This window comes from Bombus fervidus, chromosome 12, assembly GCF_041682495.2.
Source record: "Bombus fervidus isolate BK054 chromosome 12, iyBomFerv1, whole genome shotgun sequence".
Lineage (NCBI taxonomy): Eukaryota > Metazoa > Arthropoda > Insecta > Hymenoptera > Apidae > Bombus > Bombus fervidus.
The window spans coordinates 8,705,393-8,729,615 of record NC_091528.1 but is presented as its reverse complement, the minus strand read 5'-3'; the positions used below and the strand labels follow the sequence as shown (position 1 = coordinate 8,729,615).

The 24,223-nt window shown below is 38.7% G+C and overlaps 2 protein-coding genes across 2 annotated transcripts; one reads left to right on the top strand and one right to left on the bottom strand.

The window, feature by feature from the left end:
* Positions 1 to 5: 5 nt before the first annotated feature.
* Positions 6 to 23,575, bottom strand: Nipped-a (Transcription-associated protein Nipped-A). Its single transcript, XM_072014184.1, has 11 exons — positions 22,950 to 23,575; positions 13,435 to 13,614; positions 13,014 to 13,313; positions 12,729 to 12,923; positions 4,267 to 12,030; positions 2,744 to 4,102; positions 2,467 to 2,641; positions 2,161 to 2,392; positions 1,332 to 1,974; positions 1,010 to 1,223; positions 6 to 937 (listed from the first exon to the last, which is right to left on the bottom strand). The coding sequence occupies exons 2-11, from the start codon at positions 13,558 to 13,560 to the stop codon at positions 594 to 596; spliced, it is 11,352 nt and encodes a 3,783-aa protein (XP_071870285.1). The 5' UTR covers positions 13,561 to 13,614; positions 22,950 to 23,575; the 3' UTR covers positions 6 to 593.
* LOC139992907 (NACHT and WD repeat domain-containing protein 2) lies at positions 14,010 to 24,223 on the top strand. Its single transcript, XM_072014210.1, has 26 exons — positions 14,010 to 14,444; positions 14,538 to 14,626; positions 14,952 to 15,068; positions 15,159 to 15,362; positions 15,436 to 15,580; positions 15,936 to 16,161; positions 16,229 to 16,427; positions 16,488 to 16,730; positions 16,988 to 17,185; positions 17,444 to 17,583; positions 17,650 to 18,252; positions 18,346 to 18,451; positions 18,510 to 18,682; positions 18,757 to 18,976; positions 19,038 to 19,250; positions 19,691 to 19,892; positions 19,965 to 20,088; positions 20,164 to 20,517; positions 20,598 to 20,816; positions 20,897 to 21,043; positions 21,730 to 21,935; positions 22,003 to 22,202; positions 22,325 to 22,494; positions 22,551 to 22,709; positions 22,777 to 22,966; positions 23,962 to 24,223. Exons 1-26 carry the CDS (start codon positions 14,342 to 14,344, stop codon positions 24,106 to 24,108), a joined length of 5,097 nt encoding a protein of 1,698 aa, XP_071870311.1. The 5' UTR covers positions 14,010 to 14,341; the 3' UTR covers positions 24,109 to 24,223.

The following is a 24,223-nucleotide window of genomic DNA, read 5'->3' as shown; positions in this document are numbered from 1 at the left end:
CAGAATTGAGAAAAGGTAATTATTTTAGATAATTTATTTCTCTCTTTTTCTTTGTCATTCTTTAGATTTATAAACACTTTTTGATAAATCACTATAAATTACACTTAAAAGTAGTATTTACAGTAAATGATACAGATGGAACATTCTCGAATCGAGAATTTTTACACGATATAAACATGTGTCATACAAGAAGATAAATTGATTGAAATAAGTCAATGCAAAACTGTAATAATCGGATTATTCCGAGCGAGACGCAAACATATACTTTACAAATAATTCCTTACATTCCAGCGTAATATTTACAGAACTTAGTACAGTATTTCTTGAGACCAAAATTATATGAAAACTAATCGATTGAAATTAAAAAAAAAAAAAAAAAAAAAAGGAAAAAAAAGACGAAGAAAATGATATACATGTAGTAGATGTCCAAAGTATAGAGAATATCAATGATTGTAGCTGCTTCTCGCAATAGAAAACTGAATTAGTACAAACAATAATACAAGTTCTGCACAAATTATGAGAATCACCCACATCCATCAATTTCTCTATATTTGTTCGCATTGGAAGCACAAGTAGGTCCTAAGAAAACTCGATTACAACCATGGGTGCCAAGACGGATCCATTCTGCATAAATTATCGTGACTATTGGCTGCAGCGACCAACGTGCTGACTTTACTATCGGTTCCATCGAAGTTAGCCAAAGAGTTCAGCCTTCCAACGATCGCGTTCACTGCTCGAGTGACCATCGTTATCAGAAGCTCACCTTTCATATCTGTTGGAGCTTGCGATGAATTTTCAGCATCCTCTTGTTTCTTATTATGATCCGCGATTACTTCATCTCGTAAAATTGCACGAAGAATCGTATGCACTTTGAAAGATGGTTGGACTAAGCAACGAGCTGTGGCAATTGCACTTGCAGTCAGTGGTCCGGAGACACCTAATTAAAAATGATTCTTCAAATATTTTATAATCTTCATAAGTACGATAAAGTAATATAAATTACACGGACCTGTACTGGTGAGGAATTCTAGAATATTTGGTGTCAATCGGAAGGGAACTGGTCTATTAGCATCTAGCTCGCCAGATGTATCATCAACGTCGAACTTAAAGTAAGCAATATTGATGAGACCAGAATCTTGATGCACGTACATCATATCCGGGTTCAATCTTGTCAGATGGAGTACGTATTCCGCGAAACAAGTCAAAGACAGTTGTAGAGTGAACTGTAAAAATGAAAAAAGAAATGAATCAATTAGTATATGGAATAATCCAATAGTGTTCGCTTAGTATAGCAAAATTAAATTTCAATTGATTGGAACGCGTAATATTACTATTTTTCTGAAGGTCCAGTAGTCGGTTGCACCAGGAAACGTTTTCACCGCCCAATCTCTGAGCATTGTCTTGGCAACCATCGTTGTCTGTACTTCTTTCAGTATGTCCCTTAACACCTGATGACTTGCTTGTGCACCTCTAGCTTGTACCGTAGCCAATCTATCGTAATATCTAGCTATAGGCGCGTCATGTTCTATACCTAACTTTGCACAGCCTTGTTTATAAATGTCTAACAAAGAAACGGAAGCAGGATTATCTTCAACCAGTCGCATTTGCGGTGAAACCGCGACCACGCGAGGAACGGTAAAGTGCAAGAACCTCCTTGAGGTTTCTTTTTGTTTAGCCAGGTAGTGATTTAACATTCGCAATAATTGAAGAACACGTTCTTCGCGTCTTGCATCGCCCAATCCAGCATCATTGACAACTAAATAAGGATACAAACGTCCATTGTGTCCTCGAATTCGTAATCTTCTAGCCGCTGTATTATGTCGTTGAACAACTTCGACCCTTGGCATGAATCTTGCTATCCTTACGTAGTAATGAGAGTGTTTAGGTAAGAGAAATTCGCCTGGTAGTTCCACTTCGGCAGTTTTCAAGCTGAAGTTACTTAGAAATCGACATTTCTCTTCGATTAAGAAGGACCTGTTTGATATTAAGTTGATAGATTTAGATTTTGGAGTAGAGGTGAAATTTATTAGGTTGTGCAATAAATTTATTTGCTATTTTTTACAAGAATGATTTTTCATTTTTCTATAATATTCCACAAAATATGACATTAAAAGAACTTATCACACAACCTAATACAGATTTCTACAAAATGATACTTACTTTGGTAATTGCTTTGTCTTTCCTTCGAGAATCTTGATCCACTTCTTCAGCTTGCTGATCAGGTTATGCAGTAATCTCGCTCCAGGTACGGTGAAGTCGAAGTCGCTTTTGAATTGACCCTTCATCTTCTGGAAAACGGGATCTTGGACGGTAGCCTGAGCTCTGCGTGCCAGAGACTCTGAAGCCGCCGAGCCGAACGTGTTGTTGACATTTTGAGAGGAGGATATATTTTCTGGGATTTAAAAAATCCTTCTTTAACAGATTTTAGAGTTTAGATAGCTATAAAGACTCAGTGTCGGAACTCACCAATTCCTATGCCAAAGGTAGAGACTAGCTTCTTCACAAAGTTCAAGGTGTGCGGAGTTATGGTTGCTTCGCTCACAGCCCCGCGATTTTCAAATGCTATCGCGTAACACTTTGCCAGACCTTGTCTTAGCTGCCTCAGGACTTCTTCGTACCAAGTTTCTCGGAACCAGACCATCTGAATCATCAGAATTTCGTATTAATCACTTGATTCATATTTCTCATTTGTTTTAACACTATGATTAGCTAGTTTAGAAAGGGTATAATTTATATAACTAACTTGGTCCACGATGCCTTCTAAGCTAGATAAAATAGTAGGATGAATATCTCTCTGCATATGCATTATCTTCGAGCACCTCCACATGGGCGGCGTGGCTCGAATTGGTCCCGTTTCAGGTACTCCTTGTTGCTGCACGTTCCCCGCAGCTCCACGTCCTTCTACTCCTTCCTGACTCTTTCCAGCAGCCAATTCCGCGCTCTTATACCTCTCACGTTGTTCAATCTTCAATGTAAGGTACAAAGTTCTAATGGAGAAATACACAGCTTGCGGGAACATTCTCCCAACTTGGCTCAGTAAATTTAGAATCACGTTTCCTTCGTGTCTAACCAAACACATCAGCAACTGAGGTATCCAAGGTAACCACTGAATCGGAGGAACACCTACAGCATATTTCTCTACGGCTTCCATCAGAGAAGATTTATCGTCGTCGTAGGTGAGCAGCCATAGAACCTTTGCCAAATATTTCCTGGACTTGGATTCGTTCTGGTGTCTGCAAGCGTGAAGGAAGCAAGTGATCGCCGAGATTCCAATAGAAATCTGGCGTGCATCACGCGTGAAGATGTGCTCCAAGTAATCACCCCATAAAGCCCAAGCTTTCACCAATGTATCGTGCAATTGAACTGCAGCTGAGAAGGCTTTGTTCGCGTCGTCTGATCTACCTATTTGTGACAACAGCATGCCTTTCAAAGCATAGAATTCTGCAGTCATCTCTTTAGTGAAGTAACGCAGATTTGTTGATTCAATGACTTCTAGACCTTCTTGCAACTCGTTTTTACCACTAACCGAAGCCATCTGTAGATAACATTTCACCTGCTGTCTGATCTTCTGGAAGCAATCGACGATAGGTACGCTGGGTATCGTATAGATCTTCGACAAAGAATCCAAACACACACCACATAGATTATGCTTTCTGGCTATCTTGCCAAAGTGAATGATTGCCTGGACGGAAGCGTGGACACCAAGCATCGAGTGATTGGTCGTTTGGTCTTGTTGCGAATCGTAGTGACTCGAGATGAACGTATAATGATGTTGACGCCAGGTGAAAATGTCCGACCAATGACTCAAGTCATCGGCTATTACGGGTAATCGATTCCGCCATGTTTTCACGATAGCCTTCATATCGTGCAACGACGTGCTTCTTCCGTGTAATAGTCCTTGGTGGATCTGCATCGCTTCTTGAAGCTCCATGATCTGTTGAGCTGCTTGCAGCAATGGTAGATGGACGTGACTCACGATGTGAGGTAATCGACGCCATTCACGCATGCACAAACCGGATGCTAGTTCTACGTATCGTTCCACTGCGTTTAGGTGCTGATCCTCGCTGTTACATATCGCTAGGAAACCTCGGTACAGATTCACCTGCAAATATGTAATTTTTCAAATATCATTTTACTGTACGTACTAAGAAATGTTATCGCGTGTTTGATGTATGGTGGAATGAATTAAAAGTATTGGGTTGGCAACTAAGTGATTGCGGATTTTGTCATTAGATGGCAATTAGTTGCCAACCCAATACATTTTACCTTCCAAGCCATCTCTTTCGGACAATTATGTTCCACTTGAGCAAGTGCCTCCTTCATCATAGCCCAATTAGGAATACGCCAAGAACTTTCAAGAATCAAAAAAGGATTCTTCTCCGCCTTTTTACTTCCATAATCCAATAACAGGTCCCATTGGTTCAACTCCTTTGCACATCTTATCCAGTGGTGTTCCCAAAGCATAGCTTCCCTTTGTATTTTAAACGGTGCTGGTGTCGACACATAGTCCTGCTTAAATTTTGTCATTGCTACGTCATAAGCACCCTGTGCTTGCTCAAAAAATCCCTGTTGTTCTAACGCAGTGGCTTGTAAAGTTTCCTTATAATGAGCGTGTTTCTGCCAGAGGCCCGACCACATATCTTCTTCACACAACAAGGAATACATATCAGACAGCGAATCCAGGATCTCAGAATGGGGACTGTTATCAGGTTCGAAGTCATAACAGTCTGTCTCTCTCTTAATTTTGAATTGATTATTTCCATTGTCGAACGCCATTTGCTCCAAACTTAGTGTCATCCTGTGCCAGAGATTGTGAGATCTGCCCAGATACTTCATCAAAGCTGGCCGCAAAGGCACTGGTGGATTACAATGAGAAATTGCTTCGACAAACGTGGCTATAGCACTTGGATGACAATCTTTCTGGATGACGTGGGTGCCACTGCAGATAAATGGCACGATCTCAACTGTCAAGATGCTTTGCTGATGTTCGTCTAAAATACTCCAAATCCTTGGGAAAGTGTCCAGCCAAACACGTTCCGCCAAATTCGTATCCATGTGACAAAGTTGCGCTGTAGCTAATAACAATTGCTCTGTTCTGATCTTCTTGGCGTACTCTATAAATTCACCCTGTTTAGATATCAACTGAGTCAACGTTGCTTTCCCTGTAGTGATGATTTCCTCTGGGACAGTCGTAGAATCAATGTTAGATAGATCCATATCCAGAATCTCGTCTTTTACATCAGTAGTTTCAGATATATCTTGAGGTTCTTCTTTTATAGAGCTGTATATTATGAAATTCTTGTGCTCCTCGCTGTCTGCCATGTTTATCACAGAAGTTATACTCGGTAATAAGGTATCCTGATTCGACATTTGAATCTGCGTGGTCGAATTAGCAGTGACAAGAAGCAATTCGATACACTGTTTGATCCAATAGTGAGGACCAATCGCGTCCCAACTTTGGCTGCAAATGATATACAGAAGTCTATCATGAAGTCGTCTTCTCATCGAGCCATCGAACACTTCGAAAAACTTGGCTCGTATCTGAGGTTGAACACATCTTAAACCGGATAAAAATGCAGGCTCTAATTTCGACGTTAGTTCAGAGGATTTCAGAGTTTCGTCTCTATAAATATAATTAACCAGCTCTAAGAATTGCCTGTTTAATTCTAGATCATCAGGGAAACGTTTCTCTACATACTGCATCATCTTGACCAGAAGAATTGATTTCTCTCGCAAACTGGGCGCCTGGTTCATGGCGATAGGGTTTTTATTCTTCATCCACTCTTCGAGCATCTTCGTGATTGCTTTCATTACTTTTATGTCTTGAGTTTTCTCGATCAAGCCGACTAGAATCGAGCCTATGAACGTTTTCCTCATTTCCACGCCCATCACCACTACTCGATTCTTCACGAGATCCAAGCTTAATATTAATAATTCGCTGCCAACTGGATTAGCATCCGCTTGAGCGGAATGTAGATGATCCTTGGCCATTCTGTGAAGAACTCTCATGAACGGAGTTATCAATCTATCTATGTAACTTGGATTATTCGTGCAAGCTGCCTTGAGCATCATCAAAGTTCCGAACAATGTGCTTGGAGTAGCCGTGGTGTTCTTCTCGTACGTGGCCAAACCATCAACGATAAATTTACCAACAGTAGTGTACAAAGTGTCTAGTTCCTCGTATTTGGAAGCGACTGTGGAAGAAGTCGGTTCTGCAGGGAAGATGGTCATCAAACGTGATAATAATCCATGAACCAAACGAATGACTTTGGTATTGCTGCTCGCTATACATGCGCCTATGCCTCGTTGCAATGATTTGAAACTTGACAAGATCTGTTCCCTTTTCATGACACCTAGTAAAAACGTGAGGACCTCTAAAGCTGTTGAAATATTACCATAATTGGGCTGAGTGCTGTCCACGCTAGCTAAAACCTTATCCAACCAACCTAACATAAGATCACAGGATTGTGGCCAGACGTCAGGCTTTAGCGCCATTTTTAACAGAGCCACGCAGCGTCGAGAGAGTTGTTCGCCTGGATTGCCATGAATCGTGGTAACGTCGTTCACTTGACAAGCCAGTCGAAGCAAAAAATTCAAGATAGCGTCAGCGTGAGCTCTTTCTATAGGTTTGGTGGAGCCTGGTTCCATTCTAGGTAAAATAACAGGGACAGTTGTACTTCCTGTCGCTGCCTGAGCGGTCATACGTTTGGTTCCAGTCGGATCTTCGCTCATAGGTCGTTTCACAGAGCTCACTATCGCCTTGTTTCCACCAGATTCGTTGCTCTCTGCTTCGTCTTTGATTCTATGCAATTCCCATTTTATGATCACTTCTGCTAATTCAACGGCTAATCTCCTATGCTCTATAGTAGCGGTTGGACTAAAGCCTAACCTCTGAATGGAATTCACTATATGCTGCACCAAATGATGCCTGACAGGATAGTACACTTTATAGTGTCTGACTACTAATTGGAGAATATGGAACAGTTGTTGCATGGAATGTCCTTCTTCCACGATGATCTTCTTGGTCCAGTGTGTCAACATCGTGTTACCATCTTCCATTCTGACGGGCATTGCTGGAGTTAGAATCTCTAATGCTTGTCTTACTACGTTTCTTGCATCCAGTGCATGAGCTTTCAAGAGACTGTGAAACACTTGGAGAACTATCCTCTTATGAATGGCGAACTTTGCTATTATATGGCTTAAAAGTAGGTGACCATGATACCTCGTTGTAGGATCAACACAGTTCTTGCCCAAAAGACATGGCCATGCGAAAGTCATCAATCTTCGCAACTTATTACCTTGTCTCTTATTACTGACATCGTGAATATGTTGAGAAGCTTGTTCGACCAGAAGACAAGAAAATTGGAGTAAGGAGATTCGAACGCAGTCTGCTGAACCGAATGGATTGTCCGGGTCGATGATCTTGCTGATGAACACGGAAACTACATTCTCTGGATTGTCTTGATATGGCATCGGTGCTCCTCCGATCAGTTTCGTGCCTTCGCCTCGTTCGAAACTCACAGCGAAACAAGGAATTACGATCAATTGTAATACATTAGCCTTTAGTTCTTGGGACAAATTGTTCGTAGGGAAATGATCGACGAACCTGAAGAAAGCGCTTCGTTTCCACTCAACTGTATATTCTTGTGCAACTGTATGTTCTAAGAAGTCCCGTAAGAATTGGAAATCAGGAATAAATCTGTCGCAAGTCGCTCGCAATAATTGAAATAGCAAATCGATGTCGTTCGGATGGTGACGAAAATAGTGTAATAAAATTTTTACAATAAGTTTTGGTTCTTTCCAATGGCAGTATTCCACGCTCTCGACCTTTTTGTGCAAAGCTTGATATTCGTCGTTGCACCAAATTTGCTTCAATGCACCTACCAATTGACTTTGAGTCGATAACCACTGTTCGTCGAATTTTATTAGGATAGCGATGATTTTTATAGCTTGGTGCTGAAGCTCGCTCTTCTCACTGTGACTCAAGTTCGAATTGGTTTGAGAATGTGCGAGCAGCATGGTAATTAACCTGGTCGTGCTACCGTGTAACACATCACGGAATGGTTTTCCATCTTTTTGTTTGATAAGGAATTCCAAGTACCTACTCCACTGTTGATCTTTGATATTGTTGTCGTGTAAAAATAAATTGAGCGTCTCCGTTGGATATCGTAGCAAGAATTTCATAAGAGGAATACGAAATGGGCTGGACACTTCGACCATTAAGGATTTTTCCGTCTGCAAGACGAGTCTGCAAAGAATGTCGATGAATATCGGAGTGGCTGCAGGAATTTCGTGAAAGATTCCTATAATGGTGGCTATTTTTTGTTCGTTTTCGCCAGACTTGGATATACCTTTGTGTGCTTGAATTAGATTCTCCAAAAGCTTCTTCAAGTGCTGTAACAGTTGTTCACAAAGAGCAGTGCTGAACGTACTTGGAAACAATTGTGTTAAATACGAAAGTCTTTTAACACAGTTTAGACTGAGATTTCTATGATCGCCTAAGGTTAACAGCATAGGTCGCATAATGGCGTGGACGGATTGCATGTCGATCTGAAAACCAGCTATGAACTTTTGCATGCACTCGAAGGCCGCCTCTTGCAGTTCTGCGTTCGGTTTTTCCAAAGCTTTGTACAAAACACCGAAAATTCTTTCGCGACAGGTTACGATGTAATGACAAGCGGCTAGAGCTCTCAGAGCTGATTTTCTAAGTGGTATAAGGTTCGAGACAGATTTATAACAAGGTAGTTTATTCAGATTAGCGTCTTCCGCTTCGCTGAGTGCTAAAAGTTCTTGGAAGAACACGTCGTGCTCCGTTAAATCGATCGTAAATAAACGTGGATTCAGCGTGGTACAAAACGTGTTTCCATCTATTAAACCAATCTGTGCGTTGGCTGGTTGATGTCTGAGTAAATGTTTCTTAGGTGGGATCATGTCTGCCAGAACTTCTTTGTGTGGTTCCATTACTTCAGTGACTGTTTTATTCTGTATTTCAGCGAGCAATCGCAGAGAAGACATGGCTTGTTCTCGAACTAAAGTGTGTGGTGAAGTCACCTGTCTCACTAGCTCATGGGTAACCTCGTATAGACTCTTATTTTGAGCCTCGATTAATTCCGTGTTGCCATCTTGAATCCCAGGGTTTACGCAGACTCTCAACATCTTCTCCAAATTTGCCTTCGCCATATCTATCGCACCGTTCGAGACTTCTTCCGTCAGATCCATCATCACGAACATGAGAGCCTTCAGGAATACAAATAGATGATTCAGCACCCACTTGGTTGCCATTCTTTCGAAAAGAAACTTTATAGCGATGCAACCTCCTAACTTTGCGTACCAGGCCCGCTCATAACACAAAGAACACATCTTTTCCGCCAGGTATTCCATTAAAGGTAACTGGCAGGCTCTTTCTTTGGAGCCAAGAATGTTGGTCGCAGTTTCGAGAATTAAAACCAGAGCTAGATGTCCTGATTTGTATAATTCCTTCTCTTCATGGCCCATGATGACAGCCAGAGCATCGATCAGAACGAGAGGATCTTGACCTTGCATACGAACTTGTCTTCCAGTTAAGCAAAATGGACCAGCTTGTTGCGCTATGGCTACCATAGTGTAGTGTCTGACGATGGATACTACGGTACCTAATACAGAATGTCTTAATTCTTTAATTTCTGCAGCAACAAACAATCCTGTCAGAGCTGTCTGTTGAACGTTTCTCGCGACAGTGTCTGGGCACTGATAGTGCGGTCCTCGTTGATGTGAAATTTTTCCTTCTTTGAAGCTGGGATGCATAAACAGCTTATGTAGAATAGCATTGGTGTCATCGAGTCGCAGTGACGCAGCCAGGTAGCAGCTGATTACCTCCCAACACTGTCTACGATAAAACGAATCCGTGTTGTTAGACTTCAAGGCATTGAACGCGGTCTCGATTACTTTTTCCACTGGGAAATCGATCGGTTTCGTGGGTTCTTGGAAATAGACGACGATAGCTGGCGAATTAGTCTCACGGTCGTTGTATTCGAGTTTCTGTGGTTCTATCATCATCTTCCTGTTTCCACCACCAAATTTGCCAAGCACTCGAAAAGCCACGTGAGCTTGGTCAGTAGGATTATGCAGTGTTCTCCAGAGTGCTTGCATCAAGTCAGCTCGTACAGGTTGTATGTGTTCGTACAAGAAATCAGGCTGAAGATTGTCCACGCATAATTCGAGAGTTCTTAGTCCTTGACTGACTAGACAGTAACTTCCATTCAACGCGGAAACGAGAGGATCCATCAACATCGGCAAATAAGGTAGAAGCGAACTGAGTCTCACAGGGACTGTCAGACACAATTCAACGAACAAGTCCTTCATATGTTGTCTGTGTAAACCAGACTGCAATCTGTTCAAACCTTCCAACATATTAGGAAGCAAAGGTAAGAATTCTTGATACAGGAGATCATGAGAACCACCGCCAATAGATCTGAAAAGAGCTCTCAACAAAAGGAAATAGTTGTAAGGTTCTTTCGCTGACATGGCTAATTCTATGGCTCGATTGACGATTTGATTCAGATGCGGTCTCAACATATGTTCGTTCTCAGCAGGGAAAAGCGACACGCTACCAAAAACTAATTTAAAAAGTCTTAAGTATAAATTGCTTCTCTCCACGTTGGATCCCATGTCACCCATTCTTTCTAATAAATACTCGACCAATATCGTAGCGAATGTAGACGATATCGTGGGACTAGACAGAAAGGCACTTCCGATAATCTGCAACGCGCAATTCTTGAAGATCCTCTCGACCATGTAGTCGATCGAAGTCGAGAATATTTCCTGGAATGTTTGTGGATTCATCTGAGTAAAAACGTTTCCAAAAAGCTCTAACACTTCCTTCTCTTCTCTCGTTCGTATCGTTTGAGATTGGGCTGGTCTACCTTGTTGCGTCACAGCTCCGATGGTCGGAGGACCTATCGTGTAAATGTCCAGTGCTGGCAGTGCCCATTTTACCAATTTAATATACACCAATGTCTCTTTCGTCTGAAACTGATTAGACTGGGTCACTTCGCCCGTTTTGCTGTTGATACAGTTCGCTGTGATAGCTTTTGCTCCGTGCACCAAACTTTTCACCAAGTTTCTATAATCGGCGACGTTATAGCTCATAGCTTGAGAAGAAGGAAACCCGAATTTCGACTTTCCAGTCTCCTTCTCTTCGCTCAAATCGGGAACAGCTGGTTTAACGTCCTCTGTCTTGATATCTAGACCAGGAGGTGTCATCTGCTTGGCCTTGTTACGCAAAATTGGTATATAGATTTTCGCTATTGTCTTGAATTTTAATACGAACACTAGGAGAATCCTCATAAGGAGTTCTCTTCCTTGAGTACTATTTTCAGCATCCGATCTTTGCCTTACTGTGTCTACTAGGTTCATCAGCAGCTTGCAAGATACCATCTGGACGGCCGTTGGAAGACTTTGGTCCAATAAATTCTTGCTATAAAGATGTACAGCTCTGGACACGTCACTTAATGGTAACAATAACCTGACATGATGAACCAAGTCCGCAAGGGTCGAGTATGCAAGAGGTCTGAGAGATTCGTGGGTGGTCCAGCCTCGTCCAATAAATATATCTTCGTCGAAAAAACACTCCATATGTGGTATAAATTTGTTTCGAAGATCCGTGGCCAATATGTGTCTCGATGCAATTACTAATTCTTTTCGTAGATGCGCCACTTCCATTGGGCACAACGTGAACAAACCTAAGATTCCTTTCACCAATATCGAGCTGTGTTGAGACACTACGTCTTGGTACACTCTGATGACGTACGCTAGGAAGGACAGTGTTTTGATCTGAGCACCCATGAAATCGACGAAGACTTCCTTGTTGAATCCAGGAGAGGCTCGATGCTGAGGACTCGGTTGCAAAGTTATGGTCGTTATCACGAGAGGGATGAAATCAGATACATCTTGGTGCACGTTCTGTTTGTACAATTGATTCATAAGTACGACTATGATCGGTAATTCTTGAAGCACTTTGAGCGACAATACCGCCTTGGGAATCAGATTGTACTGGAAGAAAAAAATTAATTTTGGCATTAGACCGTGACTGTTCATGCAAACTTATACTTTTGTGAATATAATTGAAAAATTTAAGTAGAAATTTGTTTTATCTATTAAATGTTATACTAAGTACTACGTTTTGGATATTTTATATATTTCTGTGTGTTATATGCGTTTTTGTATCTTCAAACTTCGACTGGCGAAAGCTGAATCGTTGTTGTCGAAACTATTTTATTTTATGCGACGAAAGAAGAGCTCCCATAAGACTCTAATAGGGCTTCTATGGCTTACGCGTGATAATTAAATATATTTAATTCTCCAGCATCCCTTGGGCCATATTCGATCGAGTCGTATTCTTCATCATTAGCAAATTCCTTACACTTTAGAAAATTGTACAAGAATAGTCATTAATATCCATGATTTCTTATCTTAATTCTATGCTAAAGATTTCCTTAGGACACTGAAAGCTTTTTCTCTATTGAAACCAAAGCAAGATCGAAGCACAAAAATTTCAAGGATATTAACGTAACTTAGAGAACTGATACGTAACTAATAAAGGTAAAATATTTGCACGAGCCAGAAAGAAAATCCAGTCTCCGCCGTTCAAGTGTTGAATTTATGAAATCTCCTATAAAGGTATTTATACCTGGTATTTACCACAGTTTATTTCATTTTAATGGATAGTAAAACGCCTGATGGTCACTTACAGTAACGACAGTACCATCCGCAGCCTTTTTTTCGCTTTGTATAGCCGTAATCGTGAAGGTTTCTTTTAAAAGTGCTTCTATATTTATTTCTGACAAATCCTTTACCCTCAAGGGTGGTCGAGGCTCGAATATTTTTGGCAGGTTCTTTGGTAACTCGCTATACACCGATTTCACGAATTGCAAAAAATATTGTATCTATAAAAGAGAAAAAATTCAAGACTTTGTGACAATTTCTTTGATAAAATTCTGATAGGAAAACTTTTTATCTTAAAGAAAGGTACTTACTTCCGGATTAAAAGTCGGTTTGTACTGTTTGTGCAGTTCGATGATGATCCTCAGACACACCAAAACGTTCTCCTCGTTGTCGGTTTCCAATAACTTCGACATCAAACTCAAAATCTGTTTTACGTACGGGCGTAGATACTCGTTGCTAGGTAATCTGTGTATCATTTCCAAAATCAATTTTCTCACTTGTTGGATGTTGTACTCTGATATAAAATGTGGTTCTCCCTCTTGGAGTATCTTTAAGAAAATTTTGATCATATGCTCGAGAAATGTTTTATATTGCGAGGAGCACATGATCACCTGTAATAATTTAACGTGGCAAAGAATAAAAAGACGTTGAACGAGATTTTTTTTAAAGAAAAAAAAAAAAAGAAAAAAAAGAGAAGGTATGTAATTTGACTGTACAGGGGTGAATCGATACCTCAAAATTTTCCGACAACTCTTGAGCGGCCTTCAATTTTAACTCGTCCTTTGAAACTGGATCGGCCAACATGGTTACGTACGATTTGTACGTATTCATTTGCGTCACTGGGTCCGGTGGTGCCATTTTGATTGCTTAATGGAAAGTTAGATCTGTGCTAACTCTGGTCCATTAGAAAACCTGCGAAAAATTCCAACTCGAACGTTTCATTTCCGTTCAAAATCACTGTATTTAGTTTCTTAAACAGATGTTCGTTCAAGATCACTAATTTTAATTTCATAAAAAGAAAAGTTTGCTCCATTAAAAATATCTGCGCGAAACTGCAAGTCGAACTCTAAATCACTGTTCTTAACTTTTTGAGAGGGAAATACTCGAATATTTGAAAATCACTATTTTTAATTGTTTAACGACGAAGCAAATTAATCGATGGCCAATATTTATGGAAATGATTTTACGTAAAGAATTAGCTTATTCAGAGCGCTAGAACGTAAACTACATAGTTTGCTTGAAATCAATGAGGAACGTTGAACATTTTAAACGGTGCAAACAACCCTTGGCAACCACCTAAGTGTTTTCTGTCGTCCACTTTAATTAAAGTCGTCGAATTAATCGCACGTTCCTCTCTGATTATTATTTCTCAGGTGTTCAGTGGGAAAAAGCGCACTCAAATTCGTAGAAAGAAACATAACGTGATTTGCTGATTGGTCTACGTGGTTAGGGGGTGAAGTGTACGTAGAAATGTTAGGGGTGAAAGAATATATGTTCACAGCCTATAAATGCCAACGAAATCCTGGCTACGATCTCAGTACCCTTGCAATGTTGCTGGGAACCTGATGAAATTGAAGCATGACGAGAAAAAAGATTTTTGTAAATTGAAAAAGAAGAAGAATATCAAAAAGACAGAAAAATGGACGAAACTATTATTGACTCGATCTTCGCGGGATCTTTGAAGTCCCTACCACCTGTTAGCTCTAAAATCGTCAGAATATTTACCAGTTCCACTTTCACCGGTACGTTGAGATATTTTAATCATAAATCTTCTATTTTCTGTTTTTTTCTTTTTTCTTTTTCTTTTTCCTAATATAAGGAACATTCCGATTCAGATACGGCGATGGAGCGAAATACATTAATGGCGCAGTGTTATCCAAAGCTGAAGGATTATTGCAGAGAAAAACATGGATTGGAGTTTCAGGTAAATACTAAACAATTATAAGATTTACATAGCCTGGACCAAATACAATAATTTGCAAAAATCAAAAGTATTTTCTTTTTTATATAATATACTTGAAAGATCCGTGTCTTGTGCACAGTCGTAGATATAGCTAAAGGGTGTCAAAATCTGTGTTACATAAATGCAATCTGTCGACCTTGAACAGGGAATTGATTTCTATCGTACCAGGCACGAATCCTGTCGCGCACAGCCAAAACTTTTCCACAGTCTGATAGCTTCTAAATTTAAATCGAGGAACCTGGTACCAGAGAAAGAAACGAGAATCATTTAAATAATTCGATTGCAGGTGGTTGACATGAGATGGGGTGTAAGGGACGAAGCCACAGACGATCACATGACCACGGAACTCTGCATGAGGGAAATAGAAAATTGTCAGAGACTTTCAATGGGCCCAAACTTCGTGGTAGAATATAATTTACGAGTTTAATTCGATCCCATAAATCGTAACTTTCCAACCATATGACGCGAACCATAATTTTCAAATTCTTCCAAGGTGTTCCTGGGTCAGAAATATGGCTATCGTCCGATTCCAACGTATGTTCTCAGTTCGGAATTGGAAATGTTGAGGACAGAATTGGACGGTCAAGGGATGGACGTCAGTCTGTTGGATAAATGGTACAAAAAGGACAGTAATGCAGTTCCGCCTACGAGCATCTTGCAACCGATATCGTCCATTTTGAAAAATTTTAATAACAAAGTAATGGAATTTTCTCGTTATCTTCAATCAACGCGGAGAAATGTTAGATTACATGAATATCTTTATAATTCAGAGGATCCCAAAGCTACAGCAAGAGGACCAGGCGATTTGGTGGGACACTATGGTAAAAATGCAAAAGCTATTCCGTAAAGGAGCACAGTCTTTGTACAATTCCGAGAAATTCGACAAAGATACCATGCACAATTATTTTATGTCAGGTAGGTCTAACATAAACGTAGATTGTGCTAAATTCTTAATGCTCGAATTCGTGCTGATTAATTCGATAAATAAAAATACGTAGAAGAATAAAAATTAGAAACGTTGTTTCTTTTCTCATCTTTTTTAAATTACCAACTATTTATGCTACCTCCTTAAATAAATTTATGAGAATAAAACTTCTCTTCGAGAAGTTGAACGTTAATAATTACGTACCTGGACATCGGGAGATTGACAGGTTTATCAAAAGTGGAATTATGCGCGATCAGTTTGGCCTGTGATGTTATCCCTCATAAATTTCAAAAAATCTAACCATTGAGTGGTTAAACAAATTGTTGAATTTTTATTTCCAAACAGTGACTGAAAGGGAAGTGATCAACGGTATCTTGAACGTGAAAAATACTAAAAACCATTGCCTGGCATACATACGATACATCAACAACATCAACCTACAAAATTTAAGGAAAGCCAATTTATTCTTGGACATCGCTAACAGAAGCTTAGATAACGAGGCTTCCAAGTTGCTGGCGAATTTAAGGGACGAAAGACTTCCGGACAAGATCGAAACTACAAACTTGCAAAGGTATTTATCTCGCAAGGAGCAACATAATTACGTCTTTGAATTCATTTTCCTCGCGTTTTCTTTAAAGATACACGGTAGAATGGATTGGTCGAGAAGGTTTGGACCCAGAAACCCATAGCGAATACCTTCAACACTTTATAACGCATTTCTATCGAAACATAGTGAAGCTTGTGGATCGTGCTATGAGAAAAGAAGACAGTTCAGCACAGGGACAGATCATAACAGAAATTTTGCAACATTTGCACGCCTGTAATAACTCTGTGAAGGTAAATTTAATAAAAAAAATTTTCAAGGTAATAATATGATTTAAATAAAAAATTCTTCAGGTATTTTACGGTCGAGAAGATACATTGGAGAGAATTAAAGAGTACATGTTAGGTGATAGTGACAAGCCTTTGGTATTGTACGGAGAAGGTGGGTGTGGGAAAACGTCTCTGTTAGCAAAGAGCGCAGGATTGACGAGCAGCGCGTGGCTCACTGGCAGAAAACCAATCAACATAATTCGATTCCTTGGAACTACACCAGACAGCAGTGCGCTGACACCCACGCTGATTTCCATTTGTCAACAAGCAAGTAGCTGAATGATCGTACAGTAAAATTTCATTTATCTGCACCTGCCGATGAACTAACAGGTTCTTTCTTGATTTCTTTTACCACCTATGACTTCTTGTTAAGATATCAAAATCTCACGTCTAGATAAATGACTAAAATTTTGTTTTCCTGTTTATAAATGATAAAAAAAATTTCATAATGAATGAAGTTTTATTGTAATACTTTATATACGATCAAGCGACGAAATAATTGTAATGGCGATATTTCCTCGTAGATTTCCTACAACTTCATGTTACCCTTTGATGAAATTCCTGACGATTTGGTGCCGCTAACTGCTTACTTTAAGTATCTACTAACTTTAGCTACAACTGAGCAGCCGATTTTACTATTCCTGGACAGCGTCGATCAATTAACCGGAGTACAAGGAAATAAGCTATCTTGGTTGCCTACCAGACTTCCATTGAATTGCAAGGTACCATACTGATGAGCGATGATTAGTACGTTTATGTATTCGTGCGAAATTAAAAAATATAAAACTGCATAGGATGCAGACGATGGATAAAAATATATAAAAGTACACACTATGATATTTTTGTGGGTAGAAAGAAGGTGGCTTAAGTAGATTCCATTTTTAGATTGCGCCAATAAAAATATAAATTTGTATAAATATCTGTAGTCCACTGATCACTGATCAATTGGTATTCGACTAACAGTATCGAGGACTTTTTAGATGATTCTATCTTGCGCGGCTGAAGAATCAAACCCGGTGATCTCTCGAGATTATCAATTACTACGAAGGATGATAGACACCGAGGAGAACTTCATCGAAGTCGTCGCTCTTGGCGAGGATCTTGCTATGGAAGTGATAAGGTGGCAACAGAAATTATGAAAATGTAATATCTCAACGATATTTCGAATACATTCTAATTTTCGCAGGATGTGGATGAAAACAGCCCACAGAGACTTGAACAACTATCAATGGCGTCTCGTGGCGAACGCTATATCCAAGTGCTCTTTACCAATCTTCGTAAAGCTGGTCTTTGCAGAAATTTGCAGATGGAGGAGCTACACTAAACCAGCAGATACTCATTTAACGTGCACAGTGATGGACAGTATTATGATGCTTTTCGAAAGAATAGAGAAACAACATGGAAAAATTCTAGTATTCCATGCTCTAGCTTACATCACTGCTGCAAAGTCAGGTTTGTCAGAATCTGAATTGGAAGATTTGATCTCCTTGGACGACAAGGTGTTAGATGACGTCTATCAGTATCATTTACCACCGGTCAGAAGAATTCCACCTTTGCTCTGGACCAGGATACGAAACGATTTGCCTAATTATTTGAGCGAAAGAGAAGCTGATGGTGTCAGTGTTCTTAATTGGTACCACAGACAATTTAGAGACACCGCTAAGGAAAGATACTTTAAAAATATGAACATGGCCATGTATTTCCATTCGATGATCGCTGATTACTATCTTGGCATTTGGGGTGGTGGACGACCCAAGCCGTTTAAATACACTGAAATTCAGAGACACAGGTAGATCGATCTTCTTGAAGATATTCTTAAAGATATTCCTATCTGACAAACACTTTGTAAAATATTTTTCTGCACTTCAACGTGAATTTATAGGTTTAATTTGGCGGACAAAGAAGGAGTGGCGGATAGAAAAGTACCGGAACAACCTCTGGCATTTTATTCGAAAGATGGGACAATCACTAGATACAATCTAAGAAAGGTATAACATTGAAGTCTCCAATTGCTTTCTACGAAAGTTAATATATTTCCAATTTTAGTTCGGTGAACTACCTTTCCATTTGGTCAGATCACGACGTTTCAACGATCTGTTCGAGAACGTTTTGTTCAACTACGAGTGGCTGCATGCCAAACTAAGCTCCTGCCCGCTGCAAGCAGTGCTTTCGGATTTCGAAGATGCCTGTAATTTCATCGACGATCAAAATATCGTTAGGTGAATTGAAAAATCGAAGCAAAATAATTGGATTTTCAGCGATTTTCAATCAAAAGCGTCAATTTCTGCTCCAGGGAACTTATGCTGGTTGCAGATGCGCTCAGATTAGGAGGTGCAATTTTGGGATCCCATCCAGATATGCTCGCACCTCAACTAATAGGTCGATTATTGCCAGAAATTGGTGGGAACGTGAATGTGAAGATGTTGCTTCGAGCGTGTGATAACGACGGCGCCAAGGATTGCGCCCTGCTTCCGGTTTATCATTGTCTACATACTCCTGGAGGACCGTTGAAAGTACATGAACAAACTCGCCCGATTAAACGAAAACATTCTCCTGATCTCGTAAACCTTTCAGTATTCGCTGGAGGGCCATCAATTCGCCGTGTTTGACTTTTGCCTAACGTCGGATTACCGGTACGTCGTCTCGATATCCAATCGATTCATCACCTGGGATCTGAGCACCAGCGACATGGCAAGGGATGTAAATCCTGGTGTTGAGGGAATTATGCAACACCTAGTTCTCAGTCCTGATAATAGATACGCAGCTGCGTTTACCACTAATAATCAGGTATCCATTTTCCCTTTCTGAAACGAAGGGAAAGAAAAGTTGAGAATTAAGAACTGGGAATATAATTGTGCAATTCTTCGTTGTCAAAATTTCTTGTATTTCTGGCGTTTCTGTATTTCTAATCCTAGGAAGCGTTCTATTCTTAATACAATTTTGATATTTCATGTAGATGTAAATCACGGACTTTTGAACGGGGATGTACTTTAATCCTTTTAATAGTGACTTATTAATAATAATTTTCTCACGTACGACGGTATTTAAAACGTGCAATTTATAGAACTATATTTAATTCTCTCGTGTTACATCGTGGAAGGACTGTTGTAAGGAAATCGATTATTTGGTATTTTATTTCTTTATTTATATGAAATATCGATGGTACAATAGCGCATAGTTACTTTGTCACAAAATACAAAAGAATTTCAAATGCTTCTCTTTAACAGAGCGTCGTGTTAAATACCCTGACGAGCGAGTTCGTTATTATCGATAATCCGCTTCCAAATGAGGAACCAGTGTGCGGAGTACATCTGATGAATCAGTTCTTCTTCGTCTATGGTAAATTAGGTTGGTGTAGATTCGACTTACGAGGAAATCTACTAGATACACACACGAATCCGGAGGATTCTAACAAATGGCCAATTTTGTGTGAGTCCAATGATAACGTGCCATCTATGAAATAATGGAAACACCTGAAATGATGTATGCTTTTCTAAATAGGCGTCGAACACACGAATCTGGATGATTATAGAATAGTATTCTGGTCTGGAAACATGGAAGACACCAGTATGCTTTTGCATACCTACAGAAAAAAGATATCGCTGGAACCCTTAAATTTCCATAGGTGAACCATCGATTAAATCATTCTTAATTCTCTTCCAATCAACCTTAATACTGTTCTTTAACGTCTATCCTTCAGCGTTATGGTAATGACCAATAACAAACAAGTTTTATACGCTTGTACAACTAAAGGAGATTATCGAGTCACGAAATACACCAGCGACAAAACGTCCTCTCAATGGGAGAAAGTTTTCGACATGCCCAGAGCTTTCAACGACGATGTGGAATACTTGTTGCAATTGAAGTTGGACAGGGAAGAGGAGATGCTCCTAGCCACAAGTGCCAATGGTTTCATCGTGTGGTTCTTAGAAAGTAAGAGCGACGCATACGTCCTGATATTGCCCAACGGAGTTCGAAACATCAGCACGAAGATGATGTGCTCGAATTCGATCATGGTCAGTGGCAACAAGAATTACGCCGTTGCCGGTGTAAGGTGTGTTTTACTATGAATTAAACGACTGTATTAATAGGAAAGAAAAAAAGAAACTGTAACAAAAGCTATCATTTTCGTAGAAAAAATTTATACGTGTGGAATCTTGAAACAGCTGAATTGGTGAAGATCCTGGATGCTCATTTCGCGAGGATTATTCGACTGGAAGCGCTGACTATTGGAAATTGGAACAGCGTCGTAACATCGAGCATCGACAGAAGCGTGAAAGTATGGAACATAAATAACATCTTCGAGCAGGTTCATGTAATAGACAGACACGAGTTGCAGATTGATATGATAAGGTATTAACGTTTTATCATGATCCCAGAATGGATCGATTTCCTTTTTACTTATAGTATTTTCAATTTCATTACGTTGAAAGCTTGGCAGAAGAATGTAACTTAGCAGTTACGGTGACAAGAGACTGTGTAGGAATCTGGGACTTGCAAACGGGAAGACTGATCTCGAAATTGGCGGACAGTCCTTTGGGAGCAATTGTCACTCACGCTTGCATAACTCACGATGGAAAGTTGGTATAACTATTAATATTACTTGTTCAGAAATTTCGTGGCGTTTTTGGCAAGGATTTAGTCTGTTCGATACTACGATGCATTTTATGAGATTGAAAAAGGTCGTTCGTAATAAAACTCTGTTAAACGGCAAGACGTTTAATTCAGATAAATACTGCTTTCACGTGAACTGATTAAATGCAATAATCATAGAGGAATGTTTGGAATTCGTTAATAACAAAGACCTCGTTTCTCGATAAGGAAATATTTTCCGATAAGACGATATCACGTGTCTCGATGAAAACAATTCGCCTCGACAAGAATTGTCGATCTCTGACTGATATCTTATTCCACAGCTTTATTAATTACATATACATAGTTCAACTATCTTCATATGTCTTCTAGTTCTTAAACTAAACATTTTCCAATGGTTAAAATTTGCTTAAAATGTTTTATAGTCAGAAAGGATGGAAAACTGATTTGACGCAAACAATGCATAGATTACTTAATAAAATAATTCAGTCGAAAGATACTGATTAAAGAAAGAAAAATAATAGTATTTCATACTATTTACATATAGAGTACAGACTTTTCTATAGTTTGTATTATTTTAATAGGATATTTCAAATTTCGCTACGAATTTTCCGGGCAAATCAATGATACTATACGACTAATCCATCAAACCCGACATGCTTCTTTATTTCAGATATATTGTATCGACAGAATCAGGTAATATACTAATATGGAACAGAATTACAGAACAGGTGTTGTTCAAAGAGGAACAGCAGCACGTGAGGCAGCTGACATTGGTCGAAAATTCGTCTAAATTTATAACCGTTTCGAGACCGAAAAATCCTGCAGGAGTGGAAAGCATGAAAATCAATGCTACTCTTTTTATGCGAACTATTCCCGGTATAGTGATAATTGATAGAATATTTAGGGATCCTTAAAGGTATTAATAATTAATCGTAATTAATAGATGGAAAGACTACGTTTACATTGGAATATTTAGTCAGAAGTCACACAGGTACATCATTTCGAAATGTTGTGATGACTTCTGACAATTCTTTTCTGATTGCTCCAGCAGCTGATAAAGGCAACAGGGATTGTGTTATCATTTACAATGCAAATACTGGAGCGCTAATAAGTAAAATTCCAATAAAATTACCAGGGTTCAAAGTAAGAATATTATTTAAAAAAAAAAAAAAAAAAGGAAAAGGAAAAGAAAATAGTATTTTATTTTTGTTATACATAGAATAATAATTATATATAATTCTATATAATTTATAATTTTTTGATAGGATATTTCATGTATCACTCCAATGCCAAATAAACCACACTGGATAGGAATCATTGGATCTGACAAAGGTACCATTTTGGACATAAATAAAAAGAAAATTATCCGTACGATCCCCAAATGGAGTGGAAATATTAGCAGAGATGGGAAATATACTTTATACGCACCCAGCAGGTAATTCTCATTTAAAGCAATTTCAAAAAGAAGTTTTAATGATTTTGATATTTTAGAGGTGGTTTAGAGCTCCTTGAATTGAAAAAAGGAACTACTGTAAAAACATATATTCCAAAAGTTGCAGAGGGTGTTTTCACTGTAATATCCATGTTCAACCGCACCGATGAATATGTTCTTTATTACCATAGTGGAAGAAAAACTATACGTGTATTTAGGTAAATAGATAAAAGATTAAATTAAGAAAAAAAATATGCAAACCTCCGTCATGTATTTCATTCATAGATCATCAGACTGTGAAATTATAGCAAACTACAGAGTTCAAGCAGAACTGAGTGCTATCGATAGCACTTATGATGGTAAGAGTATAGTCTTAGGAACAGTAGATGGTTGTGTATCTGTTTTAGCTATAGCAGATCCTAAAAAGGAAGAAATAAAGGAGTATGTTGCGAACTTACCATCTCGCGATGAAAACGTAAGTAAACAACTGCACACACAAATATTATCACACTAGTAAACAAACGAAACGTGTTTTCAAAGAGATTGTAGAAACTGCACATATGGAAGAATAATTTGTGTTCCCCATTGATTTTATCTTGTACCCTTTTATTGTTAATCTCTTTTTAAATATTAAGATCGAGAATGTTCGATAGAGAATTTATTCCAGTCACTGGTTTGTCAACTTTGGAAATAGGTTAGGATAAACACTTGCCGCATCGAACACTAAGATTATTTAAATATTATTATCGGCCTTTATAAATCCGTAGTGTTGAATAAATAACTCTGGTAGAACTTAAAACACTTTGCTATGCTTATTTACAGTTGATTTTATCAAAATTTCGCTTGTTACAATGTCCCGCTCAAAAGCGAAATTAGTCGTAATTTCTGTGTATAGGCTTGGGTATTGTTTTATGAAATTCAAATTTCGATCAATTCCCAATAAAATCGATTAAAATTACCTTATTTAACTTGGTTAGGAAAAATAGAAAATTACATGGAACACGCGTATAGTGCAATAAACTCAAAACGTTCACTCAAAACACTCAACCACGATGTTCTCCCTTTCTCTTTCTCGCTTCAAGGAAGATGGCGCATCAAATCTAGTTACTTTTCAATTCCACATATATTTCCAAAAGTATTATTGTGAATTTTTTATTCGATTAGCAACAGATTTATTTAATAAAAATTATTAGATAAATATGTTGCCTTTTTTAAATTTATTAATATGGTTCTAATATTAAATACAAAAAAACATATAAAAATAAAATTAAATACATAGGGAAGTAATATCAACAGTTGGTATTATGATAGGTATACAAATCTTTTCGAATTATTAAATTGTATCCTGCAGTTTCTACATCTTTTGAAACAATGAAGAACTTTATTATTTATATCTTACTTTGGTGATAAAGAAAAGGCATCTTCTGTTTCTTTAATAATATACTAATACATAATTTAACGCCATTTCAGTGGAAAAAGAAAACTGAGAAGCAACGAGTAGCTATTAAATTTAAAGCAGCTGCTCGCATTGCTCGTGTAACACACGACTTGAGTGCTATTATACGAAATTCAAACATTGCGGAAACGATTCAGGAATTAGATGAAAATGTAGAATAAAGAATGTAGAATAGATTATTTTTATAGAAAACTTGTTTAGTACAGATAACATAGCGTAATATAGCACGATAGTATGTCTCTTTGGTAGAAATTTCCGATCAAGGAATAATAAATG